At 37.8% G+C, this 20,333-nt stretch overlaps 1 protein-coding gene across 1 annotated transcript; it reads left to right on the top strand.

Annotated features, from left to right (window-relative positions):
* Positions 1 to 7,194: 7,194 nt before the first annotated feature.
* On the top strand, positions 7,195 to 11,063 carry AMP1 (Peptidase M28 family protein). Its single transcript, XM_079026194.1, has 10 exons — positions 7,195 to 8,355; positions 8,553 to 8,795; positions 8,962 to 9,114; positions 9,208 to 9,276; positions 9,385 to 9,472; positions 9,706 to 9,789; positions 9,889 to 9,977; positions 10,070 to 10,183; positions 10,284 to 10,418; positions 10,642 to 11,063. The coding sequence occupies exons 1-10, from the start codon at positions 7,360 to 7,362 to the stop codon at positions 10,831 to 10,833; spliced, it is 2,163 nt and encodes a 720-aa protein (XP_078882320.1). The 5' UTR covers positions 7,195 to 7,359; the 3' UTR covers positions 10,834 to 11,063.
* Positions 11,064 to 20,333: the final 9,270 nt, after the last annotated feature.

Here is a 20,333-nt window from a genome sequence, read left to right on the forward strand (position 1 = left end):
ATCGATCATCAGCAATCTCTACCTCTAAAGGGCAATCTAACTCGCCCGAAGTCTCATGAAACTTCTTGCTAAGCGCAAGGGAAACAAATAATCGGGATGCACCCGAGTCGAACAACACCTGAACTGGGATGCCGTTCACATGGAACGATCCTAATGCATACATATACATACGGAGCACATATCAATATCATAACATCATAAAAATAAAATAGAGGGAAAGAATCATACCCATCACCACATCGGGTGCGGCGCGTGCCTCCTCGGTAGTCAACTGGAATGCTCGGCTCCTCACCACCGGAGCCTCTGCCTTGCCCTGCCGGCCATCCGTGATCCGCAGGGTCGCTGGAGCTGGCACCTTCATCGGCGCTGAAACTGTCAACTGGGGGCAATTGGCCTTCTTGTGGCCCCTCTGGTTGCAGTGGAAACACAGCAACTCCGATGTCTGAATAACTGCTGCCGGAGCAGTGCAATCCCTGCTAAAGTGCCCACACTTACCGCACTTGTAGTAGCTTGGTGATCCCATCCTGCACGCCCCCTCGTGCGGCCTGCTGCATTTCCTGCAGCGGCTCGGTCCTGACTGGCCTTTCGGCCTACCATCCGATCCCTTGGGCTTCTTCCCCGAAGCCCCTCCTGTCTGTCCCTCCTCTGATTTCCGTTTCCGGATGTGCTCCAAATCTATCTCCCTCTCCCTCGCCCTGGCAATCATAGAGTCCAAGGTAGGGCAAGCCGAAAAGCTAACATGCTCCCGGATGTCAGCTCGTAGCATATCATGATAACGGGTCCTCCTTATATCCTCGTCACCAGCATACTGGGGCACCAACAAAGCCCTCTCCCGGAACTTGGCGGTGATCTCCGCCACAGTCTCCGTCGTCTGTCTCATGTCTAGAAACTCCCTGGCCAGTTGCTGAAGCTCGACATCCGGCGCAAACTCTGCCCTGAACCTGGTCACAAGTCCGACCAGGTCATAGCCTCGATAGCTGAGGCTCCCAACGAGTCACCCACTGACTCCCACCAATCCCGGGCTCGGTCCCGTAAACACCCTACTGCATACCTCACCTTCGACCCCTCGGGGCAGAAGCTAGTCAACTGTGCAGACTCGATGTCTGCAATCCATCGCCTGGCAGCAATGGGGTCTTTCACCTCGTGGAAATCTGGCGCACCACTGCCCCTGAAGTCCTTAAAGGACAGTGTGCGAGGACCCGACTGGCCAGATGCCATGTCGCTCCTGAACGCCCTGAGGCGATCCTCCATCAACTCGATGATCCCTCCCTTGATCGACCCAAAGATAATGGGAGTCGACTCAAGGATACCCCTGGTGATCTCTGACGCGATGAACTCGCGTAGTCCCTCATCTACCTGCTCGGAACCTGATCCCGAACCTGACCCCTCTCTTGAACCACCATCTACCGGCCTCGATCGAAGTACCACCATTCTGCAATACATCACAACAATCATTAGTGATACTGATACTTCCTGAGGGTTCACAACTACTTACAAGTTCCCTGGTCTTATCTTGGCCTTCCTTGGTTCGGGTATGGATCCTCTGCTTTCAGTAGTACGGGCCCATACTACCTTCCACATCTATCCGTACCTTCTTCAAGGAATGCCTCGACTCCACTAGATCCCTTTCACTACTGCTAATCACTGTTATACTCATCCTAGGCTTGCCATAGGGAAATCCTTGATTCTACTCTATCCAATCCTCAGCTGCTGCAGGCCTCCTTGTAATGCCAATTAGCCATTACCCGAATACCATCACATGTGACGAGGTTCAGATAATCCTTCGAGTACCCGACTCGTCCCTACAACGGTTGGACTCAAACAAGAGCTGCGCAGTAGGATCAAATCTGACACTCTAAGATTATTCAACCCTGATCACATGTGACGTGACGTATTCGCCTAATGGTTAACTCCCATTATTCAGAGTCCCACATAGCACGAAGCAAGCAACATTCAGACAAGGATAACAATCTCAATCAACTCTATCTGCTTACAGGAACTGTACTAGCATAAAGTGCTAAGCTCATACTATCAGGCATAACCTAATCAGGCTATCCTACTTGCTGTCTACTCAATAACTAGCATGCAATTCTCATACAACCGAAACACATAAAGTAGGCACATAAGGCATCACTCCTAGATCCTTAGTCCTATTCTAGCATGCTGTTCTATAAAAGCTGATAAACATAACATAAACTTGTATGGGTACTTTGGGGAATACTTACTTGAGCTCGGCCGGTCGCGCACATCACACACTTCGTTCTTTCTCAAAACTCTTTTCTTAACTTTTAGAATTCATTTTCTTTTAGAAAATCTTTTAATCCCTCGATTTGAGTTCAGACACCCCCGAAGGTGTGTCCGAATCCCTCAAACCAGGGCTCTGATACCAACTTGTAACGACCCAATTTTCACGTCCAAAAATTTCGTTTTTAAAACATTACTTTAGAAAACATTAATAATTAAAACATTGTTTGATCAAACCATATCATAACGTAAACCATGTCTAAAAGCCAAATCATACAACCAATCGAAATATTAGAGTATCAATCCCAGAGTAAACTCATAAGTGCGGAATCAAAGAGTGTGTGTGACGAGTCGCTACCGCGCCTGCTCCTTCCCCTTGGCTGAAGAGGTACCTGAAACAACAACTGTGAAATGTAAGCACAAAGCTTAGTGAGTTCCCCCATTGTACCACATACCATACAACGCATATCATACATACTGCCAGGCTATTCTGGGGTGCCTGACTACCTGGTACGGCCATTCTGGGGTGCCGACTACCCGTGCGGCCATTCTGGGGTGCCGTCCTACCCGTGTCAAGCCATTCTGGGGTGCTGACTACCCGTGTCAAGCCATTCTGGGGTGCTGACTACCTGTCGGTCCTGACAACCGATCCTCGGGGACTATTTCACCCCCTACTGCTACTACTATCACATATCATAACATAACATATTATCAGACATATCTGGGGTGTCTGAACTACCCTTCGGTCCTAACAACCGAACCCGAGGACTGCTCCCCTCCTACTACCTCTAACTCATATAACGGATCATGCTAGCATATAAACATAACATCACATACTGTCAGACGTATATGGGGTGTCTGACTACCCTCCGGTCCTAACAACCGAACTATGCTACTATCACATATAACATATCATACTAGCATAAAACATATCAGGTAGTAGCAAACCTAGATGATATCACAGAGACAATCATCTATTATACGTCTCCTACTGGTGGGCCGGCATTGTGGCCTTAGACCCACCGCTACTGGAAGGTAACTCACCTCAAAGTAGCTGCTGATCTGATCGGGAACTGACTGTTTACTATTGCTGCTCCGGAAATCCTCCGGCTGTAATTCCCACAACATACTCAATCAAACACTGCTAACTGTCCTTTGGGTAAAATGACCATTTTACCCCTGATCATGCCCTAAGTCAAAGTCATAGTCAACTTTCAGTTGACCCGACTCGCCGAGTTGGCTCTCCAACTCGCCGAGTCCCTACCAAAACGATTGTCCTGAATCCCGTTTCTACTCGTCGAGTTAGGCGATGACTCGACGAGTTCTCCTTCTAAACTGATATTCAAGTCCTTCATCCTACTCGCCGAGTTGTATGAACAACTCGTCGAGTTCATCTTCATCCAAAGAACACTTATGCTAAGACTCGCCGAGTTGTATGAACAGCTCGTCGAGTCTGTTCTTGATCTAAGGATATTGCCCTGAACTCGCCGAGTCAGGGCATTGACTCCCCGAGTTCCTCCATGGATGAGTTCAGCTTCCGACTCACTGAGTCATACCCCGTGACTCACTGCTCACACTCGACACTACAAAAAGGGGACAAACTCGGAGGCTCGCGAACCGACTCACCGAGTCAGATGAACGACTCGCCGAGTCGCTACCATGCATTTACTATATGGTCGATTCTGCTTGAATCCAACTCATTCCATACATAGATCCGTGATCCTGGGGCTTGATTATCACGTAACGTTTCCAACTTTACGTGTAAATAGACAACCATGAGGGTTTTAAGGTCCAAAATGCACCAAAAGGGGTAGATCTAGGGCTTTCATGCAATATGGTTCCAAAAAGATAGTAGATCTGAGCTCCTGGAGCTCAACCATGCCTATATCTAAAGGTCAATCAGCTTATTACAAACCCTCAAACATCCACAAGCTTGGAAATGGTTCAAAGAGGACTTTAATGGAGCTATAAGGGACAATAAGCTTACAAACAGAGGGGAAACGAGTTATACCTCAGGGGAAATGTTGGAATGACACAGAGATGTTTGGCCTCCTTCTCCTCTTCTTGATTCACTCTTCCTTCTCCTCAAAACTTCAAGAACACCACAAAAACACTTCAACTCACAAGGAAACAAAGGCTAGAGAGAGATATAGGGCTCTGAGGGTGAATGGGGGCGAGATTGGGGAGGAATGAGAGTTTAAATAGGGTGCAAACCCCTGAAACTTAGGGTTTCATCCAACAGCGGTGACTCGTCGAGTCCAGAATATGGACTCGCCAAGTCACCAACTTAAACGTGTCCCGGGGTCCCGTCTCTACTCGACGAGTCGGACCTATGACTCGTCGAGTCCAAGGCTAAAAATGGAAAATACTCAAATAAGATTTACGTACCAGGAACCAGGTGCTACACTCCCAAGCCTGACTCACTCAGTTTTTTGTATTACAGGTAGTGACACAAGAGTATAGTAGGATGATTTGCTGATGGATTTTGGATTATAGGCGACTAGATGTAAATAAATGTTGTAAGGTCTATATTGTTCTGTGTATGCTTTTGATCTGTATCGAACATGACATCCCGATGTTTTAATATAATGAAATACATTTCTTCGGAAATGTTTTGATAAATCTTTATCATATTTTTTTTTTTGCCTTTTGGGAACAAATTCTGCAACACTTTTCTTTAAAAGATTACTCTGATTTTCAAACAAAGCATAAACAAATCGGTCTTTTCTGGTCGTGAAAAATAAGGATGTCACAGTTGGTATCATAGCATTAGTTTAAGCGAACTAGGAATTTGTAGGATTTCTATACTTAAACTTAGAATGTTAAGCGATGATTATAAGATGAGTGTCTATTATATTTTAGACACGAGCACTAGTTTATTTTCGGAAAGATGTCTAAAATGTTTTTATGTGCTAAATGATTTATGTTATAACTATAAAAATGCTTTATATGCTATTTTTTATTCGGATCTATGGTCTATTGCCGACCGGATCTGAAAACCTTACGTGTTTAGGATTCTAAACGTTTGACTACTATATTAGAACTAGCATGTAACACTTCGGAGAGGTAAGGAAGATTTAAACGTTTTTCGTAAATAAATATCTAAATATACCTACTTTGGTGTATAAATCGAAATGGCAAGAACCCGCAGTGGAGTTGGAAACGCGAATGGAAACAGAAACCAACAGCCACAACCCCAAGTGATTGAGCCAATACCTGTACTAGAAGTTGCACATGAGCCAATCACAATGGTTGGAGTCCAAGCCATGATTCAGGCCATGTTAGCTGAACAAAGAGAAGAGATGAGACAGATGTCGCACGAGAATAATAGGGATGAACCTACAATGCCTATCGAACAACCAGAACTGAATGATGGGCAACCAGAAGAGGGAAACTACAGCAGGACCGTTGGTCAAGCTGATCCACTAGTGGTTAGGAGAAATAACCAAGATGACGGAGTCGAGGGAAACGGATGCAAGTATAAGGACTTTACGACTTGCAAGCCGTCAACTTTCACTGGGAAGGAGGATTCCATCAGAGTAATGGATTGGATCTCGGAGATGGAATTAGCCTTCATGATATGTGGTTGCGAAGGCAAACTCCAAACCACATTTGCAGTGCGTCAGTTTAAAAGTGGCGTTGTTCGCTGGTAGAACACTCTGGGGAAAACCATTAGCCCCAATGAGCCCCTGCAACTGACTTGGACAGAGTGCTTAGTGCACTTCAAGCACAAGTACTACTTAGCCCAAAATTTGCTTGAGCTTGAAAACTAATTTCTGACTTTGAAGAAAGGAAGCATGTCCATCGATGAATACATCAATAACTTCACGGACAAAATGAAGTGTTTATGTATAGGTCTTTTATGTAAATGGATAATCTTATATTTAGTATATGTAATTAGAAATTAATATTAGATTAGAATAAGAAAATTAAATAAGGAAAATATTAAACTTGTCAACATTAAAACTCACTTACCAACAAGTAGTGCAAACCCTAAACCTTATGACGTGATTATCCTTGGTCGACGATTTCCAAATCCGAGATAGATAGACACAATCATAAAGTGTTTGCGTTGCTCGGAGAAGTGCGATTTTAAGTTCAACATAAGTGAATTTGAGGAAGAAGATATCACAATATTGGAAAATTTGTTGCTCGTCTTTTGTCCAAAGTAAAACGGTTATTACCCTAATGGTAAAAAAAAAAGATGAACAGATAATTAGATGTTCAACTCAACAAAATAAGGATCAAATCTGCACTAAAATATGAATCTCGATTTCAATGATATTTTATAAACACTTAACAAATTTAATAATATAATAAAAATATTGTTTGTTTGTTTTTTATGGTAAGAAAAAAATATTACACTCCTAAATTAATTTACATTTTATTTAAATTGTAAATTAATCAAATGGATAATCTTTTCAATTTTCATAGAATTCAATTAATTTACCAATTTTCCCTTTACTTCTCCCTTCTCATAAAAGGACAATCTCCCTTCTCATAAGAAAAGGTCAAGAATCAGTATCGACCCCCACCCCCACATCGCTATCATGGTGTTCTCACTCTTTTTATTCTTTACAAATTATTATTTTTTTCACTCTACTTGGAATCTTTTATTTTTAATTTTCTGATTTTATCAAAGAAAAGTGCACCGTATCATTTTCTCAACGACACATGAAAACGACATATTTTTTCTTTGCTTTCGTGAAACACGTCAATATAATTTGGTTTTTGTTCTTTTTGCCAAAAAAATATGTAACAAATTAGATTTATTTTACAACATTACATTATGAGTCTATGACGTTATCTTTTTGTCAATATCTAATAATTTATGAATAAAATCGTTTCTCACAAACATCTGACCAAATACAATTGCAGGCCATTATTAATAATAAAGTACAAGTAACAAGTATTTATGCAAATGAAGGATAGGACCCACAAGAGGGACACGTCACCCCGACAAAAGCTTAGATACTACATGTACATTTTCTGCAACACTCTATGAATGCATTGTGCTATTGTACACTTGCTTCACCTCTGAAATCCTTTAATCAAATTCCTCCGCCGTTTCCACCACCATCGCCCGCCGCCTCTTTCTCTACGCCCACGGTGTAGATGGCTCAGTCTCTGTACACTAGTCTTCCAAAATCAACCACCATTTTCACCTCTTCAACCTCCCCTTCATGCACCCTCATCTTCATCCTCACCCTCTGCATTATCTCTCTCTACACACTCCATTACCACAACCAGCAAACACCTCCTCCGTCACCATCCACCACAGCCCGACATCCACCACTTATCTCCACTTTCCTTAACTCTGCCTCTAATTACACCATATCTAACTATCTCCGCCACCTTACCCTCCACCCCCATCTCGCTGGTACCTCACCCTCATCCGCCGCCGCCGATTACGTCAAGACCAACTTCGAATCCCTCCATCTCCAAACCCACGTCACCAACTATTCCGTACTATTATCGTACCATCTCCATTCATCACTCACTGCCCACTTCAGCAACAGCAGTACCGCCGTCCCACTTCCCTTGACCGAACCGGGGTTAGGTTCTGACTCCGGGGTCGTCAAACCGTACCATGCTTATTCACCATCCGGATCGGCGTACGGGAAGGCGGTGTACGTTCACCATGGGAGGGAGGAGGACTATCGCGCACTGGCGTCGGCTGGCGTGGACGTTAAGGGTTGTGTAGCTGTTGCGAAGAGAGGCGGTGGGATGTCAAGGAATGCGGTTGTGGTGAAGGCGGCGGAGAAAGGCGTGGTGGCGGTGGTTATGTATACCGAAAATAACGATCGAGCAAGAACGTATTACGGAGGTGGGGTGGAGAGAGGAACAGTGTTGGATGGTGTCGGCGACCCACTGACGCCTGGATGGGGTGCAAGTATTAATGGAGACGTAGAGAGGTTAGGGATGGATGATGATGAGGTTTTGAAGAGGTTTCCGACGGTGGCTTCAATGCCGATCTCGGGTGAGACGGCGGAGTTGATTTTGGGGTCACTGGAGGGGGCCAGGGTGCCCCATTGGTGGAGGGATGGTGACCTTTTCGGGAATTTTAACAGGGTTGGCCCTGGACCAACTTTCTTGAATTTCACATACCAGGTTAATTTGCTTTTCATTTTCTTGGACCACTTCAATTCTTCTTCTTCTTCTTTCACTTTCAAATAAAATTTGTTGAATGTTGGTTGGTTTTTTCATTTCATCTTATGAATTAGGCAGATTTGGGGTTTATATCAGAAGGCATTTGATTTGAGTTATCCAAATATGATTTACTAATTCTTATTTCAACTTTTAATTAGGGGGAGAATAAGGTGGCAACAATTCAAAATGTATTTGCTGTGATAAAGGGATCAGAAGAGGCTGACCGGTTTGTGGTTCTGGGCAACCACAGGGATGCATGGACATATGGAGCGGTTGACCCAAATAGTGGCACTGCTGCCCTTATTGACATTGCCAGACGATATTCTCTAATGATGCGTTTGGGGTGGAACCCTCAAAGGACAATCGTTCTTTGTAGTTGGGATGCAGAAGAATTTGGGATGGTAGGTAATATACGAATTTGATAACTTGATGTTTTGACTCAAGATCATCGGTTTATATATATATATATATATATATATATATATATATATATATATATATATATATATATATATATATATATATATATATATATGTAACAAATAGTATTGGTGGGGGTTACTTCAGATTGGATCTACTGAATGGGTTGAGCAAAATCTTGTAAATTTGGGGTCAAAGGCGGTGGCATATATCAATGTGGATTGTGCAGTTCAAGGGCCTGGATTTTTCGCTGCTGCAACACCTCAGCTAGATGATATCCTTGTAGAGGTCACTAAGAAGGTATATGCCTGCCTTAAAGGGTATTTTAGGTATTTTACTAATTGTCCGATGATTCTGTTTAAGTTAAGTTATATATTTTTTTTTAAATAACAGGTTACGGATCCAGATTCATTGGATTCAACGCTCTTTGAGAAATGGAGAACAAGTACTGATGGCCCCTTGGTATGCTCAATGCAACATCATCCGCATAATTTATGAACCAAAATGCATTTAACAAAAACAACAATCTATTTAATGATATTTTTTGATTTTATTTATGTGGATTTGTAGATCCAGAGACTAAGTGACGTATTTTCTGACTTTGCTCCGTTTTTACACCATGCGGGGGTTCCTTCTATTGATTTGTACTATGGCAAAGGTGCTATGCTACTACTCTTATACCATTTTTCTATGATGCATTTGGCATTGTTTTAAGCGTTATATGCATATTTATGCAACCATGTTTCACTTTTTCTATAATTAATGCAACAAAATGAACTTCTTGCCGATTTTTGGTACAATTTTTTAATTTGTTACAAATATTTGGATATGTTAGATCTACAAATTCTACCTATTGCTAATCATTTTTTTGGATCTTATGACCATTTCTAGATTTCCCGGTTTACCACACTGCTTTTGACTCGTATGAGTGGATGGTTAAGTATGGAGATCCCTTTTTTCACCGCCATGTGGCTGGTTAGTTTTTTTCTTTTTTGGTCTATTTATGTAAAATATTACAATCCTAAATATATCATCATGATGTAATGTTGTAAATCTTTGGGTTTGTGATCATAGTTGCTGGGGTTTGGGGGTTGCTTGGAATTCACTTGGCAGATGATCCTATCCTGCCTTTCAACTATCTCTCCTATGCCACTCAGTTGCAGGTAAGGGAAGCGTTTGACTGGTTGTAAAATGCCGAAAATACCCTTGAGTAAAAGTAAAACACATTTTGAGATCTCATTTGTTGATTTTGCAGAACTACACACATTCATTAAGCAAATTGTTGGAAGGGGATGTCTCTTTGCATCCAATCACATCTGCCATTCAAGAACTAGAGGATGCAGCTAAACAAGTAGAAGAGGAGATGAAGGTTTTTATTCAAAAACCAGTTTTAGTGAAGAATGGTTTCTTGGGTACTTTTAGGCAATTTTGATGTGACAAGAGCTGTTATAATTCAATTCATTTTGCAGAAATTGAGGGAGGAAGAAAGTGAAGGTCATGTGATAGTTTTGAGGAGGCGCATGTTGAATGATCGTTTGATGTTGGCTGAAAGAGGCTTTTTGGATACAGAGGGGATTCGGGGAAGGCAATGGTTCAAGCATCTCGTAAGCATAAATACATACATACATATATTGTGACATTCAACTAGGCATACAGCATTTTTTTTTCTACTAATCAAAAAGTCTAAATGCGGTTTAATATTTTGACAAACTGTGTGGACCAAAACAGGTTTAATTAGTAGCTTGTAATATTGATGATGTAGTAAATAAGTAAGTTCAGGTATTTATTGTAAGGCAAGCCACTCACCATGCAAATTATATGGTGTAGGTATATGGACCTGCTAGCGAGGGTAAGCTGGGATTCTTTCCAGGAGTTGCAGATGCAATGTATGGGTCAAGTACAAGTAGAGGAGAGAAAAAGGAAGCAAAAAAGAAGCAGGAAATCATCCAACATGAAATCTGGAGGGTTGCTAGGGCCATTCAAAGAGCTGCAAGTGCTTTGAAAGCTGAACTAACATGATATAACACTTACATTTGGGAGAGTAATCACTAGTGAGGAGGTTGTATATATGCTTACTTAATCATATATAGTCCGTGTCTCTAACATGAGAGTCTAGATGTTTTTGATGCTTCATCATCCCATAACCCATATCAGATATGTATAGCCAATGTTAACATTTAACAATAATAGGCAGTATTGTTTTTTAAACTATGCTGCCAACATAATAGAAATAACGGGGATTTTGCTTATTTACAACATTTTTCTTTGTGAAGATGGTTTATGCTGTGGCAAAACGCAATTTTCAAAAGAAAATGTTTGGATTAGCTAATGTGGGTACCAAAATGCAATGAGTTTATAAGTTGTTTTTTAGTGTTATGTAAATTTTGCGTATACATGTAAAATGATTAAATAGTTAAATACCATTATGTTTAACTTTCTTGAAATCTATACCCATCTTTTAGGCTTAATTTGAGGGATTGAAAGGGTACCATGACTACACATGAAACAACTTAGGCTGTGTGGTGGGGTAGTGTTTTTACTGCCGACAATCCTATGTGGCAGTTTTTACTAGCTGTGTATACTAACCCCACGGTATGTTTTTGGCTGGTAGTATTTCACCAATGGTAACTTTTCACTGATGACAAAATTGTTGTTCTCTCTCTCTCTCTCTCTCTCTCTCTCTCTTTCTATATATATATATATATATATATATATATATATATATATATATATATATATATATATAGAGAGAGAGAGAGAGAGAGAGAGAGAGAGAGAAAGAGAGAAAGATGTTCAAATGTTTCTAACAAGTATTGTGAGCATGTAGGAGTGAATATGAATTTAGGAATAATTTAATAATTAATAATTTTTATAAGGGTAATCATGTAATTTTAGCATGATAATTAAAATAAAATCTCTTAATTCATGGAAATTACCATAAAAATCTCTTTGACCAACTCTTTAACCCTAGCCTCTCATATCATATGTATTCTATTTCTGCCTCCTCCCATTTTCTTATTGATCAATGAACACCGTGTGATCAAAAGAGATAGTCAAAACCTCTTGCTGCAAATCTCTTTCCCCATTTCGTTGCTTTCTACGACATTTATCTCTGATTAAGAAGCCTCCAATATTTAATATCTATCACTCCCACCGATTTGTACACATGGTACTCACCAAACAAGATGAAGATGTTATTCTCGGCGGCGGAATATTCTATGTGAATGACTCCATTTTCAATCGAAGCTAGCATCTATCTCCATCAACTCGATTACATAACAAAATAGCCACGTTCTCCGAGTTTAATTTACCAGACTTGCAATTCCATTCCATAGAAAACATGTTTTTTTTTTCTTCGCTCTTCCAACTAGACAGTTTCTACAATTTCAACTTTTAGTTTTAGATTTTTATAATGGTGTTGAAATATCTTGTTGTTCATATGAATTTGATGTTGATGGTTTTGAATTGGAGTTTTTTTTTTTCATTCATGATTCATAGAAAATGTTGTGATTTAGGGAGTGCTCTTAAAGTATTTGATGAAATGCCAAAGAGAAATATAGTGTTGAAATATCTTGTTGTCCATATGAATTTGATGTTGATGGTTCTAGATTGGAATTTTTTTCATTCATGATTCATAGAAAATGTGGTGATATAGGGGGCGCCCTTAAAATGTTTGATGAAATGCCAGAGAGAAATATGGTTAGATGGGTATCGATAGTTCAACATGTCATGGCAGTCTCGGAACAATAGGTCCTGGGGACTTTCTTTCCTCATCATTGGGTGTTATTCTTATATTCAATTGTTTCATTCTTTAAGAATAATTATTTCATTCTTTAAGAATATTTTGTATCTAATGTATTCTTCTATTTTAATAATGTGTAGAGACTATTATAATCTTGGAGAATCACATAAGAATGATTTGACATAATTGTATTTCCGGTATAATCACATAAGAATGATTATGGTAGAATCACATAAGATTTTACAAGGGTTGTATTGCAATTGGCTAATGTTTTAACATGATTTTTGTTTCTTATGTTTTTCAGATGTTTCAAGTTTTATCTAGTGATCACTTACCATCCTCGAGTTTCTCCTTTTGCAGCTCCTTGTATAAAATTATTCTCATGCAATACAATTCTGACAAAATATCAATCTCACAAAATGTCAATCTAATAGAATGCTAGCATATTTTGAAGTGACTTAAAGGTAAAACATACACAAGACATCTAGGAACGAAACAAGAAAGTGAATGAGGATTATTTCAAGAATGTCGATATTTTTTTTTTGCAAGAGATCTCAAGAATGAATGTAATTTATGTTCATAGTTGTATTCTTTAAGAATGAATGTAATTACTTATTCTAAACTATTAAACTTCTTCTTATATAAAATTTGTATTCATTAAAAATTATTGGTATTGATAATATGTGTTTATAATATTATGTTCATAGTTGTATATCATTCTGACAGAATTACAGAAAATCATTCTAACAAAATAACATTATGATAGAATAAGATCGGTTTAAGCTTACAAATTACGTCTGAAATTAAATTAATTTGAAAAAAAAAATCAGATTTTTAAAATCTAGAGCATTAATTATCCCATAAATCTTGAATTTTCCTTTTTTAAATTTGTCTCAGTTGACTAAAATGCTCTTATGCTGAAATTTGTGTGATTATATGACACATGTTACTTTATTGTAATATCATAGACCCTCATATCATGACCTTTGATTATATTCCATCTGCTGGTCCATATCTGTGCATTCTGGCACACAATAGTTAGTAAAAACAAAATAACCTAAATATATATATATATATATATATATATATATATATATATATATATATATATATATATTGTCACACCCCAAAACCAGAACGGCGGAAACGTTCGGGCACGGAGGACATCATGTTCAATATCATAACAATGCACAATAGTAAAACAAGCAACAGCATCATCCATTGCATTAATAATATAGTTAATACAAGTGTGTTTTGAATGTATTTGTAAGATACCAAAAATATAAATATCAAAATAAAAGACAAGTCTTGAACAAGCTCCGTCTTCTCAAAACCTGGTCCAATGTACCTATTTACTGGTGACCTGAGAATACATGTTATTTTGAAAGAGTGGATCAACATTAAAGTTGGTGAATTCATAAGTATTTTTGTGTCAGTTGTTTGCATTAGTTTGATGAAAATGTTTGTAAGTGTTTTGATGTAAATGTTTGTATACTTCCTGGAAAATCTTATATTTTCTACTAAAGATGGAAAGTAGTCTTCTACCAAGACTCGACTGTTTTGTATGTTTGTTTTTCTGTAAAAATGAATGTTTTCCCAAGTTTATGACTATCATTACTAGAAAATAGTTTACATTACCTTTTATGTGAGAATATCACTATATGAATGTAATGGGAAAAATGAAAGTGTACAGTAATGTTGTATAAAGTAACTACTGAAGCACTAACTACCTTAAAACCAATTTGTTAACTAAGGTTAAAATGTGATGTGGTTATAACCATGCTGATTGACTAGTATTTAACATGACGACCTGCTGGCGTCGAAACTATGTGACATTTGTCACTCCTTGGCTTGTTTGCCAGATGGTAGCTAACTGTTGGGATGTGGGATTGTCAGTCTCGTATAGATCTATACACGCAATGTCCGCTCTCCCTCCAGGAGACTCTGGTTACAAAACGCGACATAACAAGTATATTATTATGCCGTGAAGTAGTAGTTTCACATTATTGTTACCTTGTTTTTGTAAAAGTATGTATGTTCCTTTCTGTTCTTGTTATAGTATGTTCCTTTCTATTCTTGTTATAGTATGTTCCCTTCTATTCTATTTATAGCATGTATGAACTGACTCATGTAAGTTTCATTGTTCTAGAAATAGTAAGTAGTAATCCTCTAAACTATATCTATTATAGTTTACTAGTACGATTGTTTTACTATTACTGATGTATAGAAAAGGCTCAATTACTCACCAAGCAACTAAGTTAAGTATAATCCTTAAAATGGTTTTAATATTCATATATGTATTTGATGGGTTTTGGTCCTAAGAACATCCTATGTGCTCATACAAACCCTAATACTTGGATCTAGGTTTCTCTATTGTACATGCAAGTTATCCAAGACTATAAACCCTAATTCTAGCATTCAAGTAATCATATTAACATAAGAATAGGTTTAAGATATTACCTTGATTGTTATGTAGCAATAACAACCCCAAATCCTTCTTCTATTGACTTTAGAAAGCTTAGAGTCACAAATGTCACTCCTCTAATGGTTCACAAACACCAAGAGCAAGAGGACGAGGAGGAGAGAGGATGGAGGCTTCCCAAAACCGTGTGAAACCCTAGAAGAAGTCTTAGCCACGTTTTTGGGTCATAAGGGATGTATATATAGTTAGGCTATTAGGGTTATCTAACAAGGAAACCCTAATTTGGATGCTTAAGCCCTAAGCAACCCATGGATCCCTTTCCTTAAGGCCTTGGACGATTTCTTATGGGCTTCCCCATAGAATTCGTCCACTCCTTAATATAAGGCAATCCATGACCCAAATTGCAATTATCTTATAATTACAATTCCAGTCCCTTAAGTTTAATTAATCTCTTTTAGTCACAAAACTAATAACCAATTAATTATTGACTAATATTAATTAAACAATATGATTTCTACTTTAATATATTATTCTCATAATATATTAATAAATCATATTTAATCCTTTCTCTCCATAATTCATCCTATCAAGTTGCTTTGTTGAAGGCAACCCAAAAGGACCATGCACCATCGGGTCAAGTACATACCAAAATAGTTATGGACTTAGACACTAATCCAACGGTCTCCCACTTGGATACGTCTAATAACTATTATGCGTATGACTTCAGATCCTGATCTGCAATCGTAGTTTTCCAAAACAGCTGTCAACTCTGATCCTATCAGATACGCGTGTCCTTTAGATAAGGGATCATATATTCCTCCATTCTAGATATCGTAAGACATGATTTCTAATCATTCTCTTTGTACTATTTCTCGACTTCCGATTTATGACGACTGACTAATTGAACAAATCAAATTAGCCCTAGCCCGGCCGAGCATTTACGTTTGTCATCACTAAATCATCGAGGGGCCCAAAGATATCGCTTTTATCCTTCTTTGGATAAAAGGAACGGATAAACTTTGATACAATGCTTGCTTGCACTTACTCACCAAATCACACACAACAATATGTTTTATAACACCAAGTTACTAGTGCGTTTACATATTATCAATGTGCAACCGATTTGCAAGATACAACTCACACATCTCGGTTTCAAGAATATAAGATGTTATCGTCTCACCAATCACTCGTGATACAATTCATGGAGTGATCCAAGTGAGCGTGGGTTTAATCCAATGCTCAAATTCATATTCATAAGCACTCATGAACGTTGCAGCAAACATTTGCTTATGTCTAATACTCTTTTAGACATTCCACACACCAATTCATGACAGTCTTCATTCATACCTACTTCCAACATATGAACGACTGTGGCCCGTTCGAATAATTTGACTGTTCTTAACCAATTAAATTATTCAGGAAGTCAAAACATGCAAAGTGAAACACAAGAATAATACTAATCCCATATGGCCTCAACCCTTTGAGCATAAATAAAACACCTTTTATTTATCACCATATCGATTACTCATTATTTGTCGTTTCGGTTAATCAACTTCTTACTTGAATTACAACACTTGTCCCATGCTCCTAGCATGCACACAATGTTTACCTATGGTTTTTACTTTGTGAAATAGATCAAATGAACACATTTCCAATCATACTCATTTCACAACTCCTAATCCCTTTCCATAAGTAAAAGAATGTCAAATTCTTGCCACTTATAGAATATATTAGATTCTAACATTTTATGCAATGATCCTTTCGTAATATCACTGCACCAAAGTCACAAAGACTATTGCCAATGATATTACAAAATCCTTTATCGGAGATTGTTACAATACAATTCCTTAGATATGATGTCTCTCACTCAAAGTACATTCCTTTGAACATCCTTTTGAACATCCTTTTGCATAAAAGTTTCTAATCTAGACATAGATTTTCAATATTCAATTCCCAATATGGACACATTTCCATATTTTCCATATGAAAAATCATTCTTAATAGAATCTTATCTATTTATAATAATGTCGATATGGTCCATCCAATATGGAAGCATTTCCATATTTTCCAATACTATACTTCCAACTACTCATAAGCGACCAATCCTAAACGAACTTTGGATTGTCCTTTGATAGTTGTTTAATTATTTTAGTCAAAACCAATTCTTGTCCTTTTTCCCTCTAAATGCGCTATACATTTGGAAAATTTTAGGATGGTCAAATATTATAGCATTTGCAATCGATCCAATACCCAAAGCGTATGGGACGCGATGCATAAAGATTTGATACTTCATCAATCTTCTGCCATAATATTTTATTTGCTATGTTCTCAAAATTCGAATTGTGAAGAGGAATGCCGTAATCATAATCGAAATTTTAAGAACACACTATATACCTTTTACTAAATTTATTAACATTCCACAACCTAAGCCTTTAGATTTGAAATGAAGCATAATATTCTCTCCCTTAATTATAGCAAAACAACTATTCCATCCTTACAACTTTGCAAAGAATGACTCTTGTTTTCGATAATTAATATTGCCAACTTGCAATACTTTCCTTAATAATCGTACAATCATAACATTTATGCTCCCACTATCATGATGATTATTATAAACATAACACTTATGCTCCCACTAGCTTTGACATGTATTCAGAAACAGCTTAACTTTCAGAAAAACAATGCTTATTGAATTTCTTAAGTTCATGTTTCTAATACTTAGTGCTTTGATAATCTTTTATCAAGGCTTCTTGAACTTATACACCTTTGCCTTAGATAGTTCATATGTGTGTCTAAACAATTGCCAAACCTCACAATTCAAATTATGGAAAGGGATACCGTAACCATAATCGAATTCGAGAATGTAATTTTACAATCACTATCTTCTTAAAATCTTTCTTAGTGAAAGCATTTCCTCACAGTCATTTTCATGAAGGAGGGAATCTTATGACACTTAGATTTTAATGGTGTATTTGTTCCTATCCATGTGAATTTGTCAAAACCAAAATTTACGACAAATTCAAACTCATATGGACCGAACTTTCTTAATCTTGATTTCTTGCCTTATGGTAGCACAACTTCCCACCATGTCTTCCAAGTAGTTAAGCAGCTCACCTTTTCCTATCAATGTACTTTTCATTGATCAAGGTCCTTGCCTTTTATGCGTTCAAATGAGAACTCATAGGATTCACACGCATAATTAACTCAATTGGAACATCACAGAAACAAAATAATGTCAACACGATAGGTTGTAAAGCTCAACTCGTGTGCTAGTGATGATCGATAAGGTTTATTTGATTTGTTCTTGAAACCTTTCAAGTCCATTAAGACTTCCACTGACTCCTTGACATATAAGATTCTCTTGTCAATAAACATTTCTTGACAAACAAATATTCAAGAGTTAGTGTAGTTTTTTTATCAAAACACTTCATAAATTGGTCATAGTTGGTCTTTGTCTTATCCAAGACATCACAACTTTCCACATTTGATGAATGTTATAAACCTTTTTAATACTAATCACTCGATATCACAATCTTAACTCTAAGACTTGTTATTGGAACGAAGTATGATTGACTTCTTGATTTAACCATTTCTTCAATCCTTGATTCCTCTTCTTAGACATATAATTGTGCTAAGACTGACTTAGAGGATCAATTGAGATATGGTTCTTAATCATTAAGACCTATCATAAAGCATAAAAGCTACTCTCCCTTCTTCTTAGAATGGATAAACTTTTATCTTTATGCCTACTTGATTCTTCTTATTCGTTCTGCTATTGATTTAAACTTTTTTAATCAATTCATAATTACACTTAATCTTGTAAGTATAATCATATTTACTAAACCTTTAGTAAATCATGACGAATATCATTGTTACTCTTATGGTAGACTTGATCAATACGCAACTTTGTGTGCTCGATCTCCTAGTCCTTCACTTGACACTTTGTCAATGAATTAGTCAAATTTCCAAATATGAAATTTCTCATTCATCGTGCAACCAAGTTGCATGATTCCAAGTTTCTATCCAATTGAACCTTGGGCGATGAGAAACTCTCCCTATTTGGTAAATTCTTGACATTTTCATAATTAACATAATAAGAACCAAATCCATTATTGTTAATAATATAAACATTCAAACATCAATTTTTCATATACGCCATTGCAAGTATAAATAAATAAAATCAAAATTTATTTTATTGCGGAAAAAATTTGTCCTTACAATGCAATTCATTGAAAAACTATGCTAATACATCTTTCTTAGCAATGTAATTCTAACTCTAAGTAGTAGCTCAAGAATCTAATCTTCGAGAAATGCGATCGAAATCCATTCCTTCACGGTTAGATTCTGCTCACTTCTTCCCTTAAGCTTCCTTTCTTTTCTTCGATCCTACAAAACATCAATTGTAATCTTATCACATTATGTATTAAGAATCTAGAATAGAAGCTTAACAAAGTTAGTTAATGGATTTTACCTATATTAGAGTCATACGTTTCGACTCTCCCATCTCTTAGATCTCTTAGGTAAATGGGGCAGCTTCGTCTCCAATGCCCTTTCTCTTGGCAATAAAAGCAAATTGACTCTTTTGGAACATGACATGGAACTACTTTAGACATTGCCTTTCTCTTATGATCAAACCTTTCGATCATAGCATGTCTTTCGTTGCCTCGTCTATATCCATAGAGGTCTTGAAGGCAGATTCACCAATCAACTTTGCTTTTCTATTGCGCCAAACCATTGCTGATTCAGCAGCAATAAGCATATAGGTGAGATCTATAAGGGTCACGTCGCGGTTCATCATATAGTACTCTCTTACGAACTCACTATATGAGTTAGGAAGTGACTGAAGAACCCAATCAACAGCCATTTCCTCACAGACAACGGATCCCAACATTCTTAACCTATCAATGTGTGACTTCATCCCTAGGATGTGTGCACACACCAGCTTTCCTTCTTTATGTTTACTTGCCAAAAGGGCTTGAGTGATCTTGAACTTTTCAAGTCTTCGAACTTGTAGGTTAGGGAGAACAATTTGAGGAGGTGGAGGAAGTGAAGCATGATTTCTTGTTCCTCGATCGAATCGTGGAATATCATCTTCATGTGGAAAGCTTGTTCCACGGGATTTGGGAAGACCATAGTTGTCGAACTTTGACATCTACAAAACAGGAGAAAATGAATTCAAGTTAGTTGATTGATTGAGTCCTTAGTAAATCACCCAAATGAGATACTAAGGCTAGGACCCAACACAATATTCTACAACTCGGGAGAGGGATGCCATAACCCAAATTGCAGAACATTTGAAGGTAAGTGAATGACGATTCACTAATTTCCACCATGAAAAAACGAAAAAGAAATTTA

Source organism: Lactuca serriola, chromosome 2 (assembly GCF_051521515.1).
Source record: "Lactuca serriola cultivar US96UC23 chromosome 2, Lser_US96UC23_V15, whole genome shotgun sequence".
Lineage (NCBI taxonomy): Eukaryota > Viridiplantae > Streptophyta > Magnoliopsida > Asterales > Asteraceae > Lactuca > Lactuca serriola.

What these genes read in the sequence shown, in the direction of transcription:
- AMP1 (XM_079026194.1), top strand. Translation starts at nt 7,360, where the DNA reads ATGGCTCAGTCTCTGTACACTAGTCTTCCAAAATCAACCACCATTTTC. An exon ending in TTTTCACCGCCATGTGGCTG is followed by an intron (nt 9,790 to 9,888) that starts GTTAGTTTTTTT and finishes TTGTGATCATAG; the next exon opens with TTGCTGGGGTTTGGGGGTTG. An exon ending in AAGTAGAAGAGGAGATGAAG is followed by an intron (nt 10,184 to 10,283) that starts GTTTTTATTCAA and finishes TTCATTTTGCAG; the next exon opens with AAATTGAGGGAGGAAGAAAG.